At 30.3% G+C, this 25,939-nt stretch overlaps 3 protein-coding genes across 3 annotated transcripts; all 3 read left to right on the top strand.

Moving 5' to 3' along the window:
• Window positions 1-452: 452 nt before the first annotated feature.
• Window positions 453-4,640, top strand: LOC113849579 (UV-B-induced protein At3g17800, chloroplastic-like). The gene is made up of 2 exons (XM_027479581.1): window positions 453-1,073; window positions 3,507-4,640. The coding sequence occupies exons 1-2, from the start codon at window positions 700-702 to the stop codon at window positions 4,306-4,308; spliced, it is 1,176 nt and encodes a 391-aa protein (XP_027335382.1). The 5' UTR covers window positions 453-699; the 3' UTR covers window positions 4,309-4,640.
• Window positions 4,641-12,030: 7,390 nt separating this feature from the next.
• Window positions 12,031-16,617, top strand: LOC113850089 (chloroplast envelope quinone oxidoreductase homolog). Its single transcript, XM_027480453.1, has 4 exons — window positions 12,031-12,268; window positions 14,212-14,353; window positions 14,944-15,035; window positions 15,770-16,617. The coding sequence occupies exons 1-4, from the start codon at window positions 12,206-12,208 to the stop codon at window positions 16,457-16,459; spliced, it is 987 nt and encodes a 328-aa protein (XP_027336254.1). The 5' UTR covers window positions 12,031-12,205; the 3' UTR covers window positions 16,460-16,617.
• A 3,021-nt stretch (window positions 16,618-19,638) lies between these two features.
• Window positions 19,639-20,592, top strand: LOC113849412. Its single transcript, XM_027479312.1, has 2 exons — window positions 19,639-20,269; window positions 20,375-20,592. The coding sequence occupies exons 1-2, from the start codon at window positions 19,639-19,641 to the stop codon at window positions 20,590-20,592; spliced, it is 849 nt and encodes a 282-aa protein (XP_027335113.1).
• Window positions 20,593-25,939: the final 5,347 nt, after the last annotated feature.

Here is a 25,939-nt window from a genome sequence, read left to right as displayed (position 1 = left end):
CTACTCTTCTGTTACTATCCTTTTAATTATTTATAATATATATTATTTAAGTAGTTCAAGAATAAAAAAAGAATTTCATTAATAAAAAGTAAATGGATAAGTTTAATAATTAATTTCAGTAAAATGATTAAATTTTTTAGTCTGTATAATTATTTCTTTACTCCGACAGATAAATAAAAATATGTAATATAATATTTATTATTAATAATAAATTATATTTTAAATTTATAATTTTTCAATTTAAAACAATAAAATATAATATGTGTTTATTTTTTATTTAAAAATTTATTTTAATTCAACAATATTTATACAGTCTTAAAAAATTTACTAATATTTTGAATTGTTAAATTTGACTTAAATCTTGTAATATAATAATTAGAATTTTAAGTTAACGATATGCACAATTACATTATGCGCTGGATATTTATAGGAATGGAATGGCATGATATTTAGATTAGGATTCAAAGTCCAAAAGAATCTAAAATTATCATCACATACACATCCATACATCCACTTCTAATTATATATTAGAACACCAACTTATCATTCATCACTAACATCCGTTCCTCAAAAGTCTCAAACCCTATCCTTTCAGTTACTCTGCAACATCATCACGAACCAACCCATTTACATTCCCTCACACCGAACCCCAAGAAAGAGAGCAAAACACAACAAAAACATCATTTTTAACCTTGTTCAATGGAAAACTGTGTCTGGCAGCAGCACCACCACCTTAGGACTATGGTCACTTTTCCATCTCCAACACCATCATCGTCATCATCATCATCACTCAAACCCCACTTGAGATTCTTGCCCAGAAAACATGTGGGTTATGGCAAAGGCATGAGGGTGAGAGCGAGTGGAGGAAGAAGGCACTGCGATTTCAGCAGCATAAACGCACCCCTTGAGCCAAAGTCACTTGTGGGGAAGTTTCTCAGTGGTGTGTTTCAGAATCACCGCCAATTGTTCCACGTTGTTGCCAAGGAAGAACTCAAGCTCTTGAGTGATGACAGAGACTCTGCTGTTGCTCGCATGCTTCTCACCCATCACTCTGATGAAGCCTTGCTTCACAGGTTCCTCACCAATTTCAATTATGCCTTCTTTTTTCTCTTTTCACCATACTGTTTTTCTGAACCTGCTTTTTGTGTGTGTATCTTGTTTGTAATCAAAATGCACGTGCATGTGTTTTTTAAATAAGTAAGTTTGAATTACTGAGGGTAATTGAGATATGTGTCAAAATTAATTTTTTGATAGTTTTTATTTATTTTATTGGAAGATGTGTTTTTCGATAGCAAGAATTGATTTTTCAATTATAAGCCAAATTGCACACTTGGTTGGGATGTAATTTTTTTTTTTTTCATAAAGCATATGACTTAGAGAAGAAATTTGCTATTTAGTTAAATTTTGGCCATTCCGTGTGGAAATTTCAGTGTCAGTGTCTTGTCCCTTAAATTTCACTCCTCCCTACCTACTGATTATATATTATATATAAACTTGTCATATCTTTATATGGGGTTTTTGTTTTTGTTCTTAGATGTAGATGTATTTATGTGAGGCATTTGACTTAGTATCTATGTGAGGTTGAAGCTACTTGTGTAGGCTGACCTCATATTTAAGGTAGAAGGTTGTGCTGAATTTTCCTCTAAACTGGTAGAGGCTAGTGATAATGAATGTTAACAAACGGTGAACAAAACTTCTGATGATCCTTGACAGGCTTATATGGTTTGTTTTATGGCCACCTTTACTGTGCCTTTTAATCTTTTCTTTTGAGAGAAAGGAATTTTTATCATAGAGGAAAGAGAGAGATTACTACTAAAGGGTGGATGAGATTTTCCCCAAAAAGAGAAAAGAACAAAAAATGAATCAAGAGCAGCCTACAAATATCTGAGATGACAACTCCCTTGAAATAGAGATGAGTAGAATACCAAAGAAAAGTCTAAGACTATCTTATCACATAGGATGTTGACAAGTACAGACACTTTTGATGATTTGAATTTCATCTTATAAATTCGCACAGTATTGGCATATTTTGATGATATTGTTCATTCAATAAACACTGATGGTCATTAGATGGTGAGTTGGTTTTGTGTTCAGAATTGAGGCAGATAACTGCAAACTAGATTTGTACTTGTTATGTCAAGTTTGGATTGCTTTGGTCTACTAACCAGAGAAACATATAATGGATGATTTCATTTTCTTTTCTGAATTCTAGAGAACTAGAATGAGTACAAATAAAGTTTTCCTGTACCATTAAAATGTTCGATAGTTGTCTTTACGACATAGAGATTGGCCTAATTATTCTCACTAGTTTTATTGAGCCATATACTGTACTGAAGGCACGCCAACTATTTCAGAAAATATTAGAGTGCATTCTTGTAAATTGTAAGAATAACGATTTAGTTTACACCTCTTCCTTATTTCAAAGGAATCTTACATTAGTAACTTTTCTATAATCATCCAACAAGATTGATTTTCTTTTAGAAAGTCAATTGCACAAGTAGGATTTCATCTGCTGATCATTTTGGTCACCTATGTTTTAAGAACTTTTGAAAGGAGCTTGTAAAAGATGTCTTGATTCTTGTCATGTTTTTCCTCGTTGTTTCCATGTATTATATAATATTAGGACATAATGGTTGGGCATCAATCACTTGTTGTAATCAATGCTACATTCATCTATGTGATTATTCGTTTGGTCTATCAGTAGAGATAACAACATTAACTTTTTCTGTATAGGATTTTGTATTATCTGTTATGTTTGACCTCAAACCCAGGAGTCTGATCAGTGTTTTATCAAAATATTACTCTTTGAAAAGCACAGGATTTGAGAAGGCTTTTGTTTTCAATTCCATCATTTCCATATACATTTGTTTGCTATCGAGATCTAAGACACTTGAAACTTTCATATATAAATGATTGTTGTCACTTTTCATATTCTTCAACATTTGCTTGTTCATCAGGAAAAAAAAAATATAAGATAAAATTGAAAGATAATGTTTAAAATGGGCTGTTTTCCTTAAGAAATTGTTTTCATTTTTAATTACTAAGATAGATGGCTAGATAATAATTAGATGGCTTGATAATAGCTTTCACTTTCCATTTATATATGTGTGCTAGAAATTGGAGTTCCGAGTGACAGTATTTCTTTACTTACACTTTCTTCTTCATTTAAATGTTTCTTTGAGTGTGCTAAGGTTCTCTTCATCCCCTGCTGGAAGTAGATTATTTTGGTGAGCCTGTTCCCTGGTGTTTCAACTAACCAAAATGTAGCTGTTCTTAGTTGGGTATTTTTGGCAGTACCTCACATTTGGTTGAAAGCTATTTGGTTTAGAAATTAGCGGCCATAACTGATTACAAGATTTTAAGTTGTTTCTTTAGAATCATCTGCTGCAGTGCACACCATACCTTAGAACTTTGTGCATTAACAATAATGGAAAATACATAATACTATAAAAACTGGTGGATATTCATTTAATAATGTGTTGACTTAAAAGTTTTCTGAATGCCAGGAGGATTGCACAAGTGAAAGAGAATGAGTGTATGCTTGCTATAGAAGATGTTATGTATTTGCTGATTTTATACAAGTTTTCTGAGATTAGGGTCCATTTAGTTCCAAAGCTTTCTAGTTGCCTATACAATGGAAGGCTAGAGATATTGCCTTCTAAGGACTGGGATCTGGAGTCTATTCACTGTGTAGAGGTCTTGGATATCATTAGGGATCACGTCAACACTGTAACGGGCTTGAAACCAAATTCTAGTGTGAAGGAGAGTTGGGCGACGACTTCGATCAGACAGTTCTGGTTAGCCCGAGTCTATGTCGCCTCCATATTATATGGTTACTTTTTGAAGTCAGTTTCGTTAAGGTATCACCTAGAACGAAGCCTGTCTTTGTCTAATGATCTTCATCATGGTCATAGGACTCACCCATCATTTCATGATATGTGTCGTTACAATTCCAACCATGTGGCCCTTGGCCAAAAGGGTGACATACAATCTGTGTGGAATGGTTTAATCAGGCATGAAGAGGGAGTTGAAGATTTGAAGTGTTATGCTATGGGGTTTCACCCTGGATCATTGCAAAGATGCGCCAAACTGAGATCTAAGGAAGCTGTGCATTTGGTAGAGTCTCATAGTCATGCACTTTTTGGGAATGGAGAAGAATCTGGTTTTAAAGAGCATGATGTTATTTTAACTTCATATTCTAGTCTGAGGAGGCTAGTTTTGGAAGCTGTTGCATTTGGATCTTTCCTCTGGGAGACAGAAGATTACATTGACAATATATATAAGCTTAATGATCATGAAGTAGTATAGTATTAAGCAAGTTTTGCTAAATAAATTCCCACTGTTAGGAGATTTTGTGTGTATATAAAGTGAGTTAGTTTTGGGTTAAGTTTATATTGTATAGTATGGTAAATCTAAATAATGTACAGTTTAGTTGCTTGGTTGATTAGCTGAGAAATTTTTGAGATTGATAGTTTAAATAAACACAAAGTTGTTCACTGTATATGGATCTATGTTTAAATTTTGTGCAAAACAGAAAAAAGAAAATGCTTCTTACATTTCATATTACATGGCTTTTTAAGGTTTGTACAATTGGGATATTTGCTGGTTATGATGTCTTTATGAAAAGCAGAATACTTCTTAGGTCTCTTATTACATGTTTTAGGTATCTTGCATAAAAATATTTCTCAATTTAAAAAATTAAGCATGAATTAATTTTTTTGTAATTTTTTTCGTTTTTTGGAATCTCATTTAAATCTTTAAATGATTCACAATTAATCTTTTTTTTAACAAGGATATTTTTTGTCAAAACTATTTTATTATGTAATTAATATTTTTTTAAGAAATGAAATTGAATTGTTTCAATAAAATTATAACTTATAAAGTTATAATTTATGGAATTGAATTTTGAAATTTAAAAGAAATGAAAGTATATATATTATATTATATTCACATCAACTTATGTTGTATTATATATTTTAAATTGGATGTTAGATAGGTACATTAGCAAATTACTAAAAAAGTACCATATAAAAAAACATTTTTTAGAGAATTTGTTTGACAAAATTTAAAATAATGGATTAAATAAAAAAATTACAAACATTTGAAAAACTAAAATATAATTTAAATCTTAACATATTGTAGAATACTTAAATTAAATATTGGCTTATAAAAATTGTTTTTTTCTATTGCATTAAAAATGTAGTCTCTAATAAATTAAGTTAATAAAAAAGTCCCTAATTTAAGAAAAAAAAGGTTGATAAAAAACGAAATACATAATTATTAAAAATGATAGAATATTACATAATTTAATGTATTAATATTATAATTTTAAGTAAAACATTATTATTGATTAATTTTTATCATATATTTTAATACATATTAAAAAATTGTTTAAATAAAAAACAATGTAGGACAGAGGTATATATATGAAGTGGATGGTCATCCAAGAACCGTTATTTATTTAAAATTTTATGCATCTATCCTAAGTCGACTGCTTTGACAGATGTGCATGTAATATTTATATGGAAAAAGCCAAATTCATTTGTTTAAAACAAAAACGACAGCGTTTAAAATAATTCTTTATTTTAAAGTAAATAAAAATAAAAACCAAATCGCAGACGACCCTATCAGATGTAAAAGCCTCAGATACGCCGGATCAGTTCATTTTGGAAAAATAAAAAATCATACTATTTAGGGATTATTTTTCTTACAGAAGATATTTAAAAAATAATATATACGATTTTTTAAAAAAATTATGAGAATATAAAATTTAAAAATTGCTATTGTGATTTTTAATATAGATACAAAATTTTAAAATAAAAATAATAAAATTTTAAAAATTGCTAATATAACAATTTTTTTTAAAAAATTAATTAATATAATAATAATAATAATATTTAAAAATCACTAAGCCAATTTGTCTCTTTACAATCAATTCAGGACTAATTGAAGCTATTTTTCATCAACTTTGAAATCAACCAATTATTTTTTGAGTTAAATAGATCAAATACCACGATTCACTATTTTTGCAATTGAATCAACTAACCCATCTAATTCTTTCAATGTAGGAACTAGATTCAGAATTCATCCTTTAATTATAAATTTTTTAATCTCATTTAATTAAGAACATACTAAACTGTTCTACAAGTTAGGTACTGCCAAATTATGATGTTAGACATTTGATTCCGCAGCTGGTCATATTGTTATTGTGCATTCACCAATTAGATCACACACATATCTGTGTTGGACCTCATTATTGCCAATACACATAGATTTTCCTCATTAATACATACATTAAGTGGAGTTGCTTCAAAGCATATCGCAAACAACTTGTTTCTAAAGTAATGACTAAAGTTATATAGAAATTTTAAATTATATTAGTTATTGTTTTTTAATTAATATTTTTTTTCAAATAAAATATTGAAATATACTAATCATTGTTCTTAAGATATTGGTTAAGAAATTAAAAGTAATACATAAATAAATACACATTCGTGATTTTCAATATAATTAAAAAATTGGTATTTATTAATTCTTTAAATAAAAGTACATAGTTAGCAAAACTCTAAAATATTTATATTATCTAAATAGTATAAGAGCCAAAATGAGATCAACTAATAAATGATAATTTAAAATATTGAATAATAAATTTTAATAAAATAATTAGATTCCTCGATCTGAACAAGTTTTTAAAATAAGAACTGAACTAATAATAATTTCAATGCTTCATCCTTGCAAGTTTCTTACATGACGCGTGCGTAAGAGAAAACTAGTTCCTTAGCTTGTTCCTTGAAGCTTCTCAAACCAATAGGCTTCAAGAGTTTACTTGCTGTATAAATTACTTATATATAAAATATGACTTTGAAACCTTCAATTCCCTGAAACTTTATAATATTTTGAGGTATAATTGTGTATAGAGCTTTGATTTTGCTTTCTTTGCTAACCTTGCTGCATCAAGTTCAATTCCTTGTTCAAATGTTGGTTCTTCTTCTGAAACCATTAACGTTCCTTGTAGTAACCTTATGGAGTCTGTTAACGCGTGTAATATTCAACACTATTGCTTGCACAATTGTGTTGCTACTCCAAGGTCTCAAAGGATCTGGTGAAGGATCACTTGGGATATTTCAACAAGTTGCAGAGGGCCTAAAGGGGTGTTTTGAGTTCATCCTTAAACTAATAATTGATTTAATACATTTAGTAATTTCTAAAGTGTTTGATGTTCTTAAAGATAGCATCACAGGATCAGTGGCTGCGACAGGATCTGTGGCTGCAGATCTTGGAGAGAAACTCAGGACTTCAATTGATGAGGCTTTGAAGCAGGTGCCAGAGCTGTTTCAGGAATTCTCAAACATGACATCAAAGATGGTAACAGAATTGTGGAACAATTATAAGGATGCTGTGGGTTATGTTACAGAGAATGCATGAGTTTTGAGGTTAATTTTACATGATTTGCTAGTATTATCTTTCAGCTAGTAACAATGATATGTATATTTCTTAATGTCTTGCTGGTTTTCAGTTGGCTCGGTGCCACCAATTGAATCATATTGCTGCAGTTGTATAGAGTTTCTTTCTTTTTTGCAACATTATTTTGTATTTGCGCATGAATTGTTCTGGAATTTACGATAAACTAGAATAGAGAAAGATTTGAATAGCACAAACCAGCTTCTCTTAGCAGAGAAGTTCAATTTAGTTGAGTCTTAGGTAAAACGAAAGTCCCAAGTTGTATTTTCCTAGTTCGTAGGAGGTAGTTGCAGTAATTGCACGTTATTCAGTAGTCATGAACAAAAAAGATAAGAAAAGCAATCTCATCTCTTGTTCCTTAGTTATCAAAGCATTGGTGTGGAAAAAGAATTAATTTCAAGAATTATAGTATCATGTAGAAAAAGTTTTTTGACAATATAAGATAAAAATATTATAGTTATAAAATTAAGTTAAAATAATTTTTAAATAAAATTGTTGTTTAAAATAATTTTACTATATATATAATTATTTACGAAAATACGAGGGGCTACTAAACCTTTGATTGACAGAAGCTAAGGAAAAGTTTATTGTCCAGCCAAGGCGTGTTTTATTTCCGAAAACAAGCCATTAGAAAGTAAAAACCTTTCTGTTTTATTAATCTCTCATAGCCTCTTCCGTCTCTGTGAGGCGAGGAAGGCTATCAAAAGGCAATGTTAGAAAGAGAATAGAGAAGAAGCTTACAAATATGAGAGAGTTCTTATTTAACAAAGCACTAAAAGCCTTTTACTTATTTTTATTAAATCCGTCGAAACAAAATGATAGTAAATTTTTATGACAGTTCCTTTCTTTCTTTTTTGTTTTTGTTTTTATTTTATTTTATTTTATTTTAAGATAGTTCTCTAGAATACATGAGTTGTATTTTTTAATATTTTTATTAATTTTATAAATACAACACATTTTATAATAATTTTTTATAAAATTTTTATTAAAATTTAAATTTAAAATATTAAAAAATTCATATTCAGTGTCAACTCTTAAAACGGGTAAATCTTTAAACAACTTTAAATTTTTTTAATTTAATTTTTTTATTTAACTTTTATATAAAATAATTTATTTTATTGAGTTAAAAAATATTGTAGTAAGTTTCAAACTTAATACTTATCCTACTTAATAATTTTTATTAGATGTTACAATGATATGTCAGTTTGAAATTTTTTATCAAATAGATTAATTTTGTAAAATTTTATATAAAAATAAAAATAATAAATATCCTGCTATATTACTTTATTTAATAGATATTATATATATTTTTAAAATATAAATAAATATTAAATTTAAAATAACATACCTACAAATATTTAAAATTATATGAGATTTAATATATATAATGATAAACATAATATAAGATGAATTAATAGTTAAACTAATTAATTTTATATTTTACAACAAATTATTACATAAGTATCTAAATTTAACAAAAATCTTAGCTCTAGTTTATTTTATTTGTTTTGTTAACTATAAGTTTTTACTAAATATCCTATACTATATGCCAGTTTATGAAGTCAAAGAATACGACTAAAATATCAATACAATGCAATTTATTCAATTCTTTAATGTACACTAAATTTTAATACAAGTTACATTATTTTCATGGTACTTAATAAAAATTCGTATCTCTTTGATGATATCATAGCTGAGAATTTAACATATATTAACTGTACATGACAAATTATAGGTACTAACTCACGTATAAAAAACTATGTCTCTAAATGACATGCCAATGCGTTCAAAGCCAGGTTTTTCTTTTTTAGTAATAGTGCAAGTTTGACCTATGTTTATTTTAACTTAAGAGTTCATTTAATTAATTTTTCTTTTTGAAAACAAGTAATTTTAAGACAGCATGAATCTTTCAAAAAAAAAAGTTGAATTTATTATTAGTGTTTATAAATTATTTTTTCAATCCTATCATTTTATTAATATTATTTGAAACAATGAAATTTAGTTTTTTTAAAATATAAGGAACCTATAAGATATATAATATTTTAATATGATTTCCGTTTTATTTTAAACATTAAACAAATTAAGTAAAATTATATTAATTAATCATACTTTTATCAATTAGGAAATGATGCTATATTCATTGAATATATTATATTAATTTTTTTTTTTGGTAAATATAATATACGAGTATTAAATATATGACCTTTCATGTCTATAATATATATATATATATATATATATAAGTATAATTGACTGAACAGTAACATTAAATATTATTATTTATTTAATAATATGTAATGTTAAGTTCTATCTCCATTGAATATAATGCATTGGATATTCCTTTTGAAAATGTTATATATGTTCATTAAAGGTTTAATTTGTTGTTTTTGTAAATAGTAAAAAAAATGCATTATAAAAAATAAAAAATTAATATGTAAAAATAAATAATGTTTAAGTTAGATTATGAATATATAATTTTTTAAGTAAATCAATATTCATTTAATTTGCATTATTTTGAAAATGGTTTGATGTATAACAATATCTAAAATTTAGAGTAACCCAAAATGTTCATTTAAAAAAACAACTAAACGTATAAATTAAGACATAAATTATTGTATGTATTTACTATTTAATATGTATTATATTAATATGAAATAAATTTATAATATGAACTCTGCTAGATATAAATATTATATTATCCTCTTTTTTAATATAAAAATATTGTGTGTTTCACTTAATTTTACAGTGTTAAAAATATTTTTTAATGATATATATGAATATATTATTTTTAATTTTTAAATATTTATTATTTATTCTTTTTATAAAAATTGCAGAATTTTGCTCACAAAATTACCACTAAATTTCACAATTTTTTTTATGGTAGTTAAGTAAAACTGTCTCTAAATTTCATATTTTTTTTACGATTAATAAAATTAATTTTTTTCGACAATTACTAAAATGGATATTAAATATTATTATTTAAATATTTTGCTCGTAATTATTGTTAACCGACTGATGAACCAATATTAAATATTGTATTTTTTTGTAGTGACATAGTCTAATGTTTACTTGCATGTTTTTATTTTTAAATTTTTTTTTATGCTCTATATTTTATTTAATTATCAAATCATTTACATCTTTTATGTTTAAATCAAAAGTGAAAATTTTTCTAATTTTATTTTTATTTTTAATTTCAAGATAAGCCTTTAAAACTCTTATAATAATAGCAAATACTTACTAAGTCAAAAAATATATTGAGCTGATTGAGTTTTTTTTTTTTTTCTAATTAACAAAAAAAAGTATAAAATTTATCAAAAAATTATTTTAGTAACAAATGTATTATTGATGCTCTAATGAAAAATCTTAAATGAATTAAATTGTGATGCCTTTTAGTATTTTAAGGGAAAGAGCACATTTTATTTACTTATTTTTCCCTCCCTCCAATTATAATATATATATATATATATATATATATATATAAAAGAATATATATAATATTTAATTTTTTTTAATTTTTATAAATAATTAGATATAATAAAAAATATTAACTTAATTCTATAATCATAAAATATAACATAATAAATATTGTTTTTATAAATTCATATATGAATATTCATAAAAAATATAAAAATATATATAAGATAATAATAAAATTAAGCAATAAATTTTATTTTTAAAATATAAAAGGAAATAAAAAATTAAGTTAAAATTAAACTAATTGCACACATCACTGAAATCAATCTGTCTTATTTTTTAGATAAAATACTGTAATTTATAATATAAAGTTAACAAAATATTAATATAATGTTAGATTATAATTATAATATTAAAAATATAATAATAAATAATTATTTATTATTACAATAAAAAATATGATAATAAAAATATCATAATATATATTTCTTTAAATATAATTTAAATTAATTTTTATCTAATATTTTTATATTATAAAGTGATATTCATGAATGTCTTAAAAATTAAAACTAAATAATTTATGATTATAATTTTTAATATTATCAATAAATTAGAATATATAATAGGCATAAAATTTAAAATGATAGTTAAATAACAATATAAAAAATATTTTATCATATCAATAATTTTTAATTTATTATATTTTATAATAATTCTTTATCATAAATTATTATAAATAAAATTAATTTTATCACAAAGATCTGTAAAAAAAATCAGACTTTACTCATTTTAGCTTTACCTACTATAATTCACTACATGCCATGGGACAACTTAAATGGACTGACCAGCTCGCTTTGCCACTTCTAAAATTTAGCTATTAAATTTTAATATTAGTTATCTTAATAATATATTTTAAATAATTTTAGAAAATATATATTTATTAAACATAAGTTGCATTTAATAAAATTCTAATAAATATATTTATATACAATGACTATAATATTTAAATAAATTATATAGTTTATTTAACAAATACAATATTTAATGCCGTAATATTTATTTTTACTTTTTTTTTTATATAGATATAGATTACGGTGAAAGCAATGCGACACGTGGGATTGTTTATTTGTGGCGGCAAATTACCTTGACACACGCGATGCGATTACTTGTCTTCTTCTCATCCCCACGTTGTTTTTTGATAGGCTTCTCATCCCCACGTTAGCTTTAGCTTTCTTTCTTTCTTCTTCTTTCTGTGACTGTGCTACTCTAATTCTTGCTCCCCAAATTGTGCTACACACTACAACACGTTCTTTGCTCATTTGCTGTAGATATGGGAAAGCACATGCATGCGGTTCAGTACAATTGCTACGGTGAAGGACCCTCTGGCATCAAGGTTCCTATTATATTTCACATCTCTTTTTTTTTTTTTTTACTGTTGAAACCTTTTGGTTAATTCCTTCTATGCTGTACCAAGACTGCAAAACAAAAGTAGGCAATTCTTTGGTTTTACGAACACTGACGTTGTGTTTCAAACAATGTTTCTGTTGAAATGAATTGAGTATTGATTCTTACCAGAGAACACAGTGCGAGAGATTGAGAAAATGGCTTCATGGACCGATTTATGAATTGATAATTATATTTTGTAATTTGACTATTCTAAAATTAAAAAATAGAGAATAAAATGTCGTTATAATAATTGATTTTTTCTTTCTCTTTTTGTGGAAAGGACCTTGACTTCTTTCGATCCTATCTTGATCTTCTCTTTGTTTAGGACTGTGTCATTGTAGACTGAACCCTCTTCAAAAATGTTCCTTCTCTTCATGGTAATCTATGTGGCACGAGTATGAGTATCACATTTGATATGATATAACACGATATGTAAAAATGATAACATATATAAAAAAAATGAAGACATAGGTATAGCAAAATTTATCAAGTAAAATATTTTTTTTTAATATTTTATTAATATCACTAATATTGTATATTGGACTTGAAATTCTGGAAAAAAATTATTTAAAAAGTATAATTATAATAAAATTTAACTAAAAATATAATTAATGGGAAACTTCCTTGTCCTAAGATTACATATTTGGTTGTCAAAATCTACTGGGTTACAGGGTGTTCCTTGGACCATGTAACCAAGAAAAGACTTGGTTGTTTTTGCCTTTGTTATATACAATGGGCCAGATTGGGTAAGCTTTTGTAAGAGAAAAAAATAATATTAAAAATAAATAAAAGCTTTTTTATAAGTTAAAAATAGCTTATATTTCTCAAGTTTTAAAAAAAATTAAATGAAAGAACTTTTAAAAAAACAGAGAAGTATAAGTTGATATTAACTTGTGAAAAATATTTGATTTATTTTATTACTTAATTTTAAACTTGTATGAATACATGTTGCAAATTTTATCCTAACTGGGTCAATTTCCCTTTTGGACAATCCTTTTGTGCTTGTCTCTATCAATTGTCAAAATAAAAATAAATCTTCAGCAGCATTGTTTACCTTGCTCCTCAGTCATCATCCAACACATGGTTTATCTGTGAATTAAGAGTGATGGTTTTTGGAGGTTCTTGGTGGCCTCTCATGATGCTTTGTTCAGCTCAATGGGAGGTGTTCTTGTAAGAAATATTTCGAAGTCCAAGTCAGAATAATTGACCAGAGTAGGGGTTTAGTACATAAAGGTTGCGTATCTGAGTCAAGAAATTCCCTTTTTATATAGGTATCGGTGGTCCTAAGGATGAGATTGTCATTTTCTATACTTGATGTCGTAATTGTCAGGCAAGACATGCATTTAGTGCTTGTACGGTGTGTCATGACATGTCCAATAAAACTAACATTTGTCAGAAATGTTAGATAGTGGGGTATGTGTATCACAGTTAGACCACTTGGGTTGCAGCTGAATTCGAGATGAATTTGGACTAGCCCATGGTGGATAAGGGTTTTAGTAGCTGATGTGATGGCGAGGTTGAATGTATGACTGTGGTCCATGGTGAGTTTCACTTCTGCCCTTGGATCTTAGTGGAGTGATGACGGTTATGCTATTTTGATCAGGGTCAAGTATCTTACGCCGGATCAAGTGACATACAAGTTTTTTTGGGGTTAGCAGCTTCGAAACAATAACTAAGAATCTTGCCCTCCATTTCTCTATCTAATATCTATAGAATAAAACATTATTATGACTTTATCAGTGCACCCTTCTTGTTGCCTGTGAAAAAAATGTTCAATCTAATGCAGCGAAGGCATTTTATTTGAACTTATGTGTGTAGAAAGCATCAAAGACATAAAGAAGTGTGAGTACATTACGATGCTTTATAATTTATGTTTTATACTTATTTCAGCATGTTGAAGTTCCCGTACCCACTCCCAGTAAAGATGAGGTTTTGATTAAATTGGAAGCAGCTAGTATAAATCCATTTGATTGGAAAGTACAGAAAGGCATGTTGTGGCCACTTCTTCCTCGGAAGTTCCCATATATACCTGGTAGCTTCCTTTCCTTTACCTCTCTCTCTAGGTATTCATTTTTGTTAGAGAGATTTTAGTATTTCATAGTTAAACAGGCATCTTCACCTTTAGAACTTTACAGCAAATTCTTTTAGTAATATTTTCATGCAGTTATCTTGGACAAGAATCTGTTGAATATCTGTCTCTTCTTATAACTGTGTAAAATTTGTTGTGTGATGATCTTATGCTCTTTTAAAATACTGTCTATCCCTTCTGTTTCAATGCCTTTCTCTCATCCTCATAGTCCATTACTACTGTTTTGAATGCGTAACTGCTTAATCAAATCATGTAGTCATGCATTAGATTTTATTGGTTTATATAATTTGCAATAGATCTCACTTTGCAATTGCACTACTAAAAATCGAGAATCAGATAGCGCAATAGATGAAATTGTTTTCAAATTATTTGCATTGTACAAGTTTTACTCAAATCTTCTCCGATTGTTGAAACTGGATTTGAATTACAATGTAGTTTACAGCCTGAGTTACTGAATCATTTACAGTTTTACTTTATCTTATGTATCCCAAATCTTTAGAGTACTATGTTGAAGGTACTACATTCTGTAATAGGCACTGATGTAGCAGGCGAGGTCATGGAGGTTGGTCAACGTGTCCAAAAGTTCAAACCGGGTGACAAAGTTGTAGCCATCGTTAACCCGTTAGTAAGTTGTCATGTATATTAGAAAAGAATACTACTAGTATCCAGTCTCTTCCATAGGTCTATCAACATCATTTCTTTGAAGTTAATTCGATCTTCCACTCTGCGCCAAAATTTTCTTAATCTTCCGTTTTAACTTTACAGTATTTTCTATGATCATAATGTTTAAGTTGAATTCTTGCATTTTAAGAGCCCAAAAAAAAAATGATTTATGGAAGAAGTTATCTTAATTTAAATCCAAAGATACTGTCTTACATCGCTAATTACTGTTAAGGCATTAAGTCTTATGTTAATATGTTAGTAACATATCAAAGAGTATATAAGTAAGATGACTTTACTCTAAAATTGCTTAAGGCATTTTAGATAAAGAGGTCTTTCAAACTTGGGCCCAAACACTCTTCCTTACTACTAGACGAGGCCCATATGCTAAATCTTAATAATTATCATGTTTCTTTTGCATATGATCCACATATCGTCTTATTTTAAATTATAACCAGGAAACAAAACCATATACATTTTGTAAGGTATCTGATTCCTGCATTTGAATTGACTACACTTGGTGGAGTAATGGGAAGATGTTACCAATATTGTTAAATAGCTTTATCTTTTATGAGTAATATAAGTTGTTACAAATACATTTTCAGTAGTGGTGTATTACTACTTATCATATGCCAATATCAACCAGACTCATCAAAGAAAAGACTTTGTTTTATGATTCATGAAATTTTATTATGGTAGAATGGAGGAGGACTAGCCGAGTTTGCAGTTGTTAAGGAGTGTGTCACTGCTTCAAGACCATCAGAAATCTCAGCATCTGAATGTGCTGGCTTACCTGTTGCCGGTCTCACAGCACTTCAAGCACTAACAAAATCCATAGGGATCAAACTTGATGGAAGTGGTGAAAGGAAGAACATTTTGATCACTGCTGCATCAGGTGGTGTAGGTGTTTATGCAGTTCAACTGGCAAAGCTGGGAAACACTCATGTGACAGCCACTTGTGGAGCTCGCAACATTGAATTGGTCAAAAGCTTAGGTGCTGATGAGGTGATTGACTATAAGACCCCAGATGGTACTGCTTTGAAGAGTCCATCTGGTAAGAAATATGATGCTGTGCTTCACTGTGCAGTGCACTTTCCTTGGTCCACCTTTGAGCCTAACTTGAGCATGCATGCCAAGGTTGTGGACATAACTCCAAACTCTGGTTCAATGTTGACATTTGCTATGAAGAAGCTTACGTTCTCGAAAAAACAGCTTGTGCCTTTGCTTTTATTTCCAAAGGGTAAGGACCTTCAATATCTTGTTGATTTGGTCAAGGAAGGAAAGCTTAAATCAGTTATAGACTCCAAATTTCCTCTAAATAAGGCTGAAGATGCCTGGGCTAAGAGTATTGATGGTCATGCAACTGGGAAGATAATTATTGAGTTCTAGACATGCATAGTAATGCACCATAAAAATACACTCTATTATATTATATGAATTGATTCAGCAATACCATGCAGTTTTCTATAGTATGACCTGTTGTAAAGTTACAGCCTGACAGGGCCATCGAATGCCGTCTTTAACGATATATTCATGCGACGATCCTTTACAATTTAACGGGCTCTTATTGAATAAATTCAAGTTCATAAGCTCATTGAACCAGAAATATTGTTAACGTAATCACCAAGGAAAAAAAGGAAGAAGATGAAAAAGAGAAAGTGTGTGAACGAGAGAAAGATAGAGCTGAAGATATTTTAGGTGAGTCTATTATTACTCCAAAATGTATATTACCACTTTTTTAAAAATAATTTTAATATAAAATACTCTTTTTTATTGATTAACTAAATTAATAATAATAGTATTTAAATAAAAAAAATCTTAAATGACGAGTTATAATGGGAGTAATAATAGAACTCCATTAAAATCCTTCAAAATCTTATTTCAACAAAATATAGAGAAAATGAAATCTAAAATAATAATAAATTAATTAAAGTAAAATTAATTGTGTTTAAAACTTTTGGAATACATACATAATATTCAACATGACCTGAGTTATGTATCATTTGTTATATCCCTAAATATTATAAATGATTTAGTTGATCTCAATGCATAGGAAAAAAACTCAGTATCATGAATGTGACTTTTGGAAAGGATGCACTAATTTGATTTTAGCTGCGGTATGTGTGAGCTTTTATATAAATTAATAAGGTAAGATACAATTAAACTAATGAATTTTGGTTTATTTATTGAATTACTCAGCCTCCTCAATAAGGTCTTGGTATAGTTCTCGCTGACGGAATCGCTGTTAAGCATTTCTCTTGCCTTGAAATGTGGCAGTTTTTACTTTCCTAATTTTTGGATTTATCCTTGGGTGAAGTTTTGTAAAATTGAGTTAGAATCAACTTGATTAAGAAGAATTGATTTTGTTTAAAATGAGTTTAAAATCAAGTGATTTATGTTTCGAAACTTGCCTTTAAAAGTAAATTTGTAGTAAAAATTAGTATAAATTTTTCAATTCAACACAAAAGCTACAATTTATCACTTTAGTTTAAATGTGCTTTTAAGAGAAAATTAATTTTCATTGATAGCACCCAAATATCGTTTTTTTAATACAAAATCATGTTACAATGAAATAAATGTGATTTTCTGCTAATTACTCAAATCACTTTTTAAAATGGAACACTAATTACCAAAACATGGTCATCTATTCTCTGTTCTCGCTTTTTTTCTGCTGCGGCTACTCTCATATTTCTCTTAGTTTTCTGTGATTAGATGTGTTTGCGTTACCTTCTGCAACACTGCATTTGTACTGCCAAGGTATACACTTCTCTTTCTTTTATCATTATGTATAATACTCTCTGCTCCCTATACTCAAACGCACCATTAATATTTGAAATGAATAGTGCACTCTCGTCTCTGGCAATGACGTGAACATCACCTAAGCTGGAAGTACATTTGATTGAAGTCAATGACATTGAATTTTTATGTATTTTTTAAAAAAAAATATATTTTAATTTTGCCTCATACTGCAAATGCTGAACTTTAGGTCAGTGGACTTAGCATTATTTACGTAATTAGTAATTGTACTCGCAGAGAGCATATGGTTTATATAACACAAAAATAGAGTTTAATTTTTAACTTCAATGTATTATAATTTTGCCTTCTGTATAGTCTTAGCCAGAAAATAGAAATCTACAATAATTATGTTTTGACGAAATAGAACTTAATAATGCATATCGTCTTAGGCAGAGAATAAAAATCTGCAAGCTATAAAGTGTTGTCAAATTATATTTGGTTTAATGGGTTTAGAATTAAAATTGTTTGTATTTGTTAATTTAAGATTGTACACAATTATGTTTTATGAAATATTGTGAATATGCATGTAAATTATTATCTAAGTGTACTTTAAATTTATGATTTGAATTCAAAAAACCTTAGTTTCCTATTTTGTTTTAGATTTAAAATAATGATTAAAGAATTTATTCTATTGAATCTTAAATTGTCCAAGTTGAACAATTTAAAAACAAATTTTTTTATTGGTTGATTAACATATGCTTCTAAAAATGATGTATGTTATATGTGATGAAATTTTGGTTTGGTACTGTTGCCATTGTCTCTAGGTGCATGCGTAATTATGGTAAATGATATCACATTCAATTATGTATTTAGAGATTAATGTGAAATGATGCTAAAATTTCTCTAAGTATAAAATACTATATTTAAGTAGTAAATGTTGATTAATATATAAAAAACTATCTTCTCGAATGGGATAGTCTTACATGTGAGATAAAATAATGTATTGATTATAACATATGATACAATATTTGTTTGAACAGCATATGGATTGAAGTTGAATGATTATTGATTGTTTGACACAACGATACGAAGGAGTGAAAGAATTTATTAGGTTTTTGATTGAGTATGATATTGATATAAATCTTATTTCATGCCCTTGTTGGTGTTGTCTTAATATGATGTGAGTAACTGTGAAGGATTTGAAAGAACATCTAATATGTAATGTTATTGATGAAAAATATGCTTGTTAGACAAAGTATGGTGAGATACAAGGTGAGAGTGCATATAACATGGAGTATAGTGTTAGATACTCAAAGACATTAATTAGAGATGAAACTGATCATGTTGAAGACATTTTAAATGTTGTTGAAAAAATCTTAGAGATTGTTTAAAGATATTTGAAAGGTTGAAAAATGGGCAGAAATTGTTGGAAGAGCGTCGTTGTTTGTGGAACACATTCTGACTTATTCAAGTTTAGAATTAGTTGTTTGTTTTTGAATAAACCTATTCTCTAAGGATAGGATCCTTAGTTAATTTGTTCTTCCACAGAAATAGCTATGATATAGTCATGGGTCCTTCTTTTACTCCTTTTTCTGTTTCTGTATTAGCTATAAAAAGTCATTTCATTCCATTTAATAAATCAAGCTTAAGAGCTATAATTAGTATTGATATCATCTGACCTCAACAGTGGTATCAGAGCCCATACAAGGGCTTGATACTTAGAAAGCACAAAAACAAAAAAGAAGAAGAGTTGAGTGAAACACATGGCTGACGACAATAGCTTCCTTAGTATTCCAAAGTTTGATGAAGACTATGATCACTAGTCCATACTAATGGAAAAATTGCTGAGATCAAAAGAGTACTGGAGCGTGGTGGAGCAAGGCTATGAAAAGCCTAAAACACTGGAGTCACTCACAGGAGTAGAATGTCGAACCTTGGAGGGGCAAAAGCTAAAGGACTTGAGGGCCAAGAATTATCTGTTTCAATCTATTGATAAGAATATTTTGAAAATGATCACCAACAAAGCCACCTCCAAAGCACTCTGGGATTTGATGAAGCATAAATATCAGGGGAATGCTCGAGTTCAACAAGCTCAACTCCAAAGGCTACGCAGAGAGTTTGAACTTCTAGAAATGCAAAATGGTGAGTGCGTGAATGATTATATCTCTAGAGTCATGATACTTGCAAATGACATGAGAGGAGCAGGAAAGACCATGGATGATGGACATATTGTTGAGAAGATTCTGTGCACACTGTCTGACAAATACAATTATATTATATGCTCAATCAAAGAATCCAAAGATATCAATGAGATGACAGTATATGAGCTGCACAGTTCATTGCTTATACATGAACACAAGATAAAACGGAAGGAAGTGATTGAACAAGCATTGAAGGTTACAAGAGACAGCTCTGCTCTACATGCTGATGAACAATTCGGTAACAGAAGCAGAGGGCGTGGAGGTAGAGGCAGAGGCAGAGCATTTGAAAAATCCACAGTTGAGTGCTATCAATGTCACAAGCTGGGACATTTCTAGTACGAATGTCCCATTTATGCTAATTATGCAGAACACACAGAGCTTGATGAAGGAGAAGAGATGTTGCTTATGTCATATGTGGAAATGCAAGGAGCCACACGAGATGAAATATGGTTTCTGGACTTTGGATGTAGTAATCACATGAGTGGAGATAGGAAATGGTTCACTGAGCTTGATCATTCTATCAGACATAGTGTTAAGCTGGGAAATGACTCCAAATTGAATGTCATGGGAAAATGCAGCATTTGAATGGAAATAGATGGACGAGTTGTGGTCATCACAGAGGTAGTTTACATTCCTGATCTCAAATCAAACCTGCTTAGCATTGGTCAGCTTCAAGAACAAAATCTATCTATACTGATTAAGAATGGATGTTGTAGCATCTATCATGATATTAGAGGTCTGATCATACGAACTATGATATCTGCAAATCGTATGTTTGTGCTTTTGACATCTATCCCCTCTGTCTCTACTAATGTATCAAAAGTAGCCTATCTCAATGTAACCTCTGAAAATGTCACAAGCTTGTGGCATCAAAGGTTTGGCCATCATAACATGAAAGGACTGCAGACTCTTGCCTATAGAAAGATGGTTCAAGGCCTGCCAATATTGAAGAATCAATCCAAGTTGTGAACCATATGTACGACAGGAAAGCAACAATGTGATTCTTTTCAAAAGAAAAGCACTTGAAGAGCATTCAGACCTTTACAATTCATTTACTCAGACATATGTGGTGCAATTACTCCTAAATCTCACAGTCATAAAAAGTATATCATTACTTTTATAGATGATTATAGCAAAAAAATGTGGTCCTACTTTCTACATGCCAAGTCCGAAGCTTTTGATACATTCAAAAGGTTCAAGTCATTAGTTGAAAAAGTGACATGATACAACATAATCTGTTTATGCACCGACAGAGGTGGAGATTTTACTTCATCAGAATTCAATGACTATTATAGCACTAATAGAATCGCAAGACAACTCACTGCTGCCTATTCATCGTAGCAAAATAGAGTTGCAGAAAGAAGAAACCGAACCTTGTTGATTATGGTGAGATGTATGTTCGCAGCATGAGATGTTCCAAAGGAATATTGGCCGGAAGCAGCAAACCTAGTCACTCATGTTCTGAATAGATGTCCAACCTCAGCCTTGCCAAACATGCATTAGTGGTACACCTCAAGGTGTTTGGATGCATAGGATATGTTCATGTTCCTGATGTCACAAGGAAGAAGTTGGATGAGAAGAGCATCAAGTGCGTGTACATGGGAGTCAGTGAAGAGTCCAAAGCTTTTCTTATGTATGATCCGAAAACAAAGAAGATTATCATAAGTCAAGATGTAGTTTTTGATGAAATGAAAAAGTGGGATTGGAAGAAGTCAGGAGAGACTAATTCTCTTGATCTTATGTGCGAAGAAAACGAAGAGAATAAGAAAAATGAAGATTCAAAAGCTGAAAATCAAGTAGATAATGACAAGAAAGAAGAAACTATAGGAGATGAGAGAAGCAATGTCCCTGAAAGGAGAAGAAGACTGCCAGTGTGGATGAGAGACTATGAGTCTGGAGCCGGATTGTGAGAAGAGGAAGAAGAAGAAGTGGAGCAGCTCACCCAGGAGATGCAACAACTTGCTATGTTTGTGTCAAATGATCCCACCACCTTTGAGGAAGCAGCCAAAAGTTAGGTATTGAGGGATGCAATGGAGAATAAGATTGCAGCAATTGAGAAAAATGGAACATGTGAACTAATAGATCTGCCAACAGGAGCAAAGAAGATTGGTGTTAAGTGGGTATTTAGGACTAAGATAAACGAAAAAGGATAAGTAGACAAATGTAAGGCTTGTCTTGTAGCAAAGGGGTATGCTCAACAAGCTAGAATTGATTACACTAAGGTATTTACACCTGTGGCAAGATGGGATACCATTCAACTAACTTTGTCCATTGCAGCTAGTCGAGGATGGAAAGTTTATCAACTCAATGTCAAGAGTGTATTCCTACACGGAGAGATAGCAGAGGAAGTGTATGTGGAACAACCGAAGGGATATAAGGTGACAGGTGAAGAATATAAAAAATATGGCTGAATAACTTGCCTGTCATGTTTTACGAAGGAACAAGGAGGAGTCATATTGGCTTTGCACAAGCTGAAACTTAAGCAATGTGGAGCGAAACTTCTGAAACCATGCTCGCTGTGCTTGTTTTAAGCCATAAAGAGAGCGATTCAACTTACAAACCTCCTTAGTAGAAGAGGAAGACATACCAGGAGGTGGCTTCATGTATATAGCTTCTTTGAGATCACCATGGAGAAAAGCATTTTTGACATCTAGTTGATAAATAAGCAATTCTTGTGAGGCAACAATGGCAATGATGGTGCGAACAGTAGTCATTTTTGCCACAGGAGCAAATGTCTCCTCATAGTCAACCCATTACTCTTGTCGATTTCCAAGAGCAACCAGCCTAGCTTTATAGCGATCCAGAGTCCCATCGGAATGAAGTTTGACTGAGTAAACCCATTTACACCCAATGGGCTTAATATGAGGTGGACATTGAACAATGTCCCAAGTTTGATTTTCTTGAAGAGCACGAAGTTCCTCTTGCATCGCTCGCTGCCAACACTCATTAGAAGCTGTATGTGAGTAAGAAGATGGAACTGAAATAGAAGTCAAAGCAACAATATATGATGTATGATAAGAACTATACTTATCCGAAGGACGAGAAACTCGGCTGGATCGTCTTAAAACTAATGGAGCAGCAGTAGATTGTAGGTTTGGATCAGAAGGGGACAGTGATGAAGGAGGACGTCGTGTGTACACCAATCCAAGCTTGAATCGATTTATATGAGATATCATGTCATCAAAATAGGAAGAGTAACAAACTCAAGTAATGAATAAACATGAGTTGGGAAGAAAAATTGATTTTCAAAGAAAACAACATTCCGAGAAACGCGTAGTCTTTTTGAATTAGGATCATAGAAAACAAAACCTTTGTGATGAGCACTATATTCCATAAATACACATTTAACATATTGAGCAGAAAGCTTATGACGTTCGTGAGGTGGCAAATGAAAAAAACAAACACAACCAAAAGTATGCAGATGTTTGTAGGACGAATGACTATGATAAAGATGAAAATATAGTGTGTCAAAATTCAGTGTTTGGGAGGGTAAACGATTAATGAGATAAACTGCAGTAGATAAAGTTTCTACCCAAATATTAGGTAGAACAGAAGATTCAAGCAACAAAGTACGAACCACATCTAAGAGATGACGATTTTTCCATTCCGCCACTCCATTCTGCTGGGGTGTGTATGGACAAGAACATTGAGAGAGAATACCTTTTTTATTCAAAAAAATCATGTAGTGCATTAGACATGTATTCTCCACCAGAATCAGATCGAAGTACCTTAATAACTGTAGAGAATTGAGTTTCAATATATGTAAGAAAAGTCTGAAAAATAGAGAGAAACTCAGATTTAGAGCGAAGAAAATAAATCTAAATAAACCGGCTATAGTCATCAATAAATGTCACAAAATATTTATAGTTGGCATGAGAAATAATAGGTGTGATCCCCCATACATTACTATGAATAGTATCAAAACAGTATTCTGCACGACTACCAATTATTGGAAACAGAAGTATTTTACTTTTTCCCAGTTTACATATAGAACAATCAAAAGACACGGATTTAGCGTTTCCCAAACAACTAGAATTCAACAAACGAGACAAAATGACAAAATTGGGATGTCCCAACTGCCAATGCCATACTTCACTTTTATTGACATGAGTAGAAAATGCCACATGATAAGAATAGAAAATTGCAGAGGAAACAAACGTCCAACTTTAGGTCCCTTTGCGATCATTGTCCCCGACACTAGATCCTGCACACAACATCCATCAAGAGAAAAATGTACATCACAATTATTTTCCACTAATTGTCCAACTGAAATGAGATTATTAGAAATTTCAAGGGATACAAAGGCATTGTTCAAAATTGGAGTGATATCTCCAACAACAGTAATGGGTATAGTGTGTCCATTAGTGACCTGGATTTGTTTGGAACCATTGTATGGGCGAACATTTTGCAAATAATTTTCTGAGCTAGTCATATGGTTTGAGGCTGCAAAATCAATAAGCCAAGAATTATATGATGATTTTCGTTTACCTTGAAGCCCCAAAGCAGAGAAAGCAGAAATAATCATTTGTTGCACCATGTCAGTAGTAAGAAAGGTGGTTTCAACACTATTATTGACTACAGAAGGAGGTGAGGTCCCATCTGTAATTTGACCAAAAGATGAATTTCCTATAGTGGGTTGGTAGGCAATAGGCTGGCGATTTTGAGGTCGAATTGAACACTCTTTGAGAATGTGTCCTGGCTTTTTGCAATAATTGCAGGATTTTTTTGGTACATTGTGTAGCAATGTGACCATAATTCTTACAACTATAACATTGAACTTTACTCATATCCCTACATTTGTCTCTTCTTTGAGCCAAAAAGGCTAGAGGTGCAGCAGTCAACTTGTCTTGATCAAGAGAGGCTTGAGTAAAGAGACGTTGTTCTTCATGAATCAACTCACCAAAGCAATCATCCAAGGTAGGAGAGGGATGCTGATTCATCAAATGAGAACGAATATTCTCAAAATTCGGTTGAAGTTTCATCAGAAACTTATCACGTTTGCTAACTTCATGAACAACCAATATATCAGAAAGAGAAGTTGTGGAAACAGTAGCACAAACAATATCAAAAAATTCAGCCCATAAATTTTGAAATCCAGAAAAATATTCTTGAATAGACAAGTTTCCTTGAGAGTAGTTAGCAATTTCGCACTCCAACTGAAATCTTCTAGCTGAATTTGTTTGATTATAAACCTTCTTCAAGTAGTCCCACATCGTTTTGGTAGTTTTGTGTGGATGTAAATGAAGAGCAATCTGAAGATCACATGACATTATAAGCCATGACATAACCCGAGCATCCTTGAATTTCCATTGAACTAACTCTGTAGCATCTGTGGGGGCTGAGACAGTGTCATCTATATGTCCCCATAACTCCTTCCCAGTAACAAATAATTAAAACTGAAATTCCCAAGTTGCATAATTTTTTCCAGTAAATTTGACACAAAATTCAGGTGTACTACCAATCATTACAAAGTAATGAATGGAAAAAAAAAAAAAACCTTGACAAACAAGAAAACCCCTAAGAGAACAAAGAACAAGAAAACCAAGGCTCAGAAAAAAAAAGACACGAACACCCCACCCAAAATTTAGGCTCTTGATACCATATCAAAAATATGGCTGAATGACTTGCCTGTCATGTTTCTATTTTCCATTCAATATATAGATCAATATACAAACAATAAGACTGATATTTAGGCTAAATTAAAGGGATATGCTTATTTCTAGGTAGGCTAATTCCTAAACTAATATGTAAGGATTACAACTAATCAATCGAGCATTTACACCTATTTAAAGTATATAAAAATAATCTGTACACATAAATGATAATTATATACAATAACAAAGAAAACAAAGTTTATAAACTAAAGAAAACTCTTTATGGGCTTAAACAAGGCCCTCGAGCATGGTTCAGCAAGATAGAATCATACTTTGTC

This window comes from Abrus precatorius, unplaced genomic scaffold, assembly GCF_003935025.1.
Source record: "Abrus precatorius isolate BTA unplaced genomic scaffold, Abrus_2018 Scaffold9, whole genome shotgun sequence".
NCBI lineage: Eukaryota > Viridiplantae > Streptophyta > Magnoliopsida > Fabales > Fabaceae > Abrus > Abrus precatorius.
This window is presented reverse-complemented; position numbering and strand designations above follow the sequence as displayed.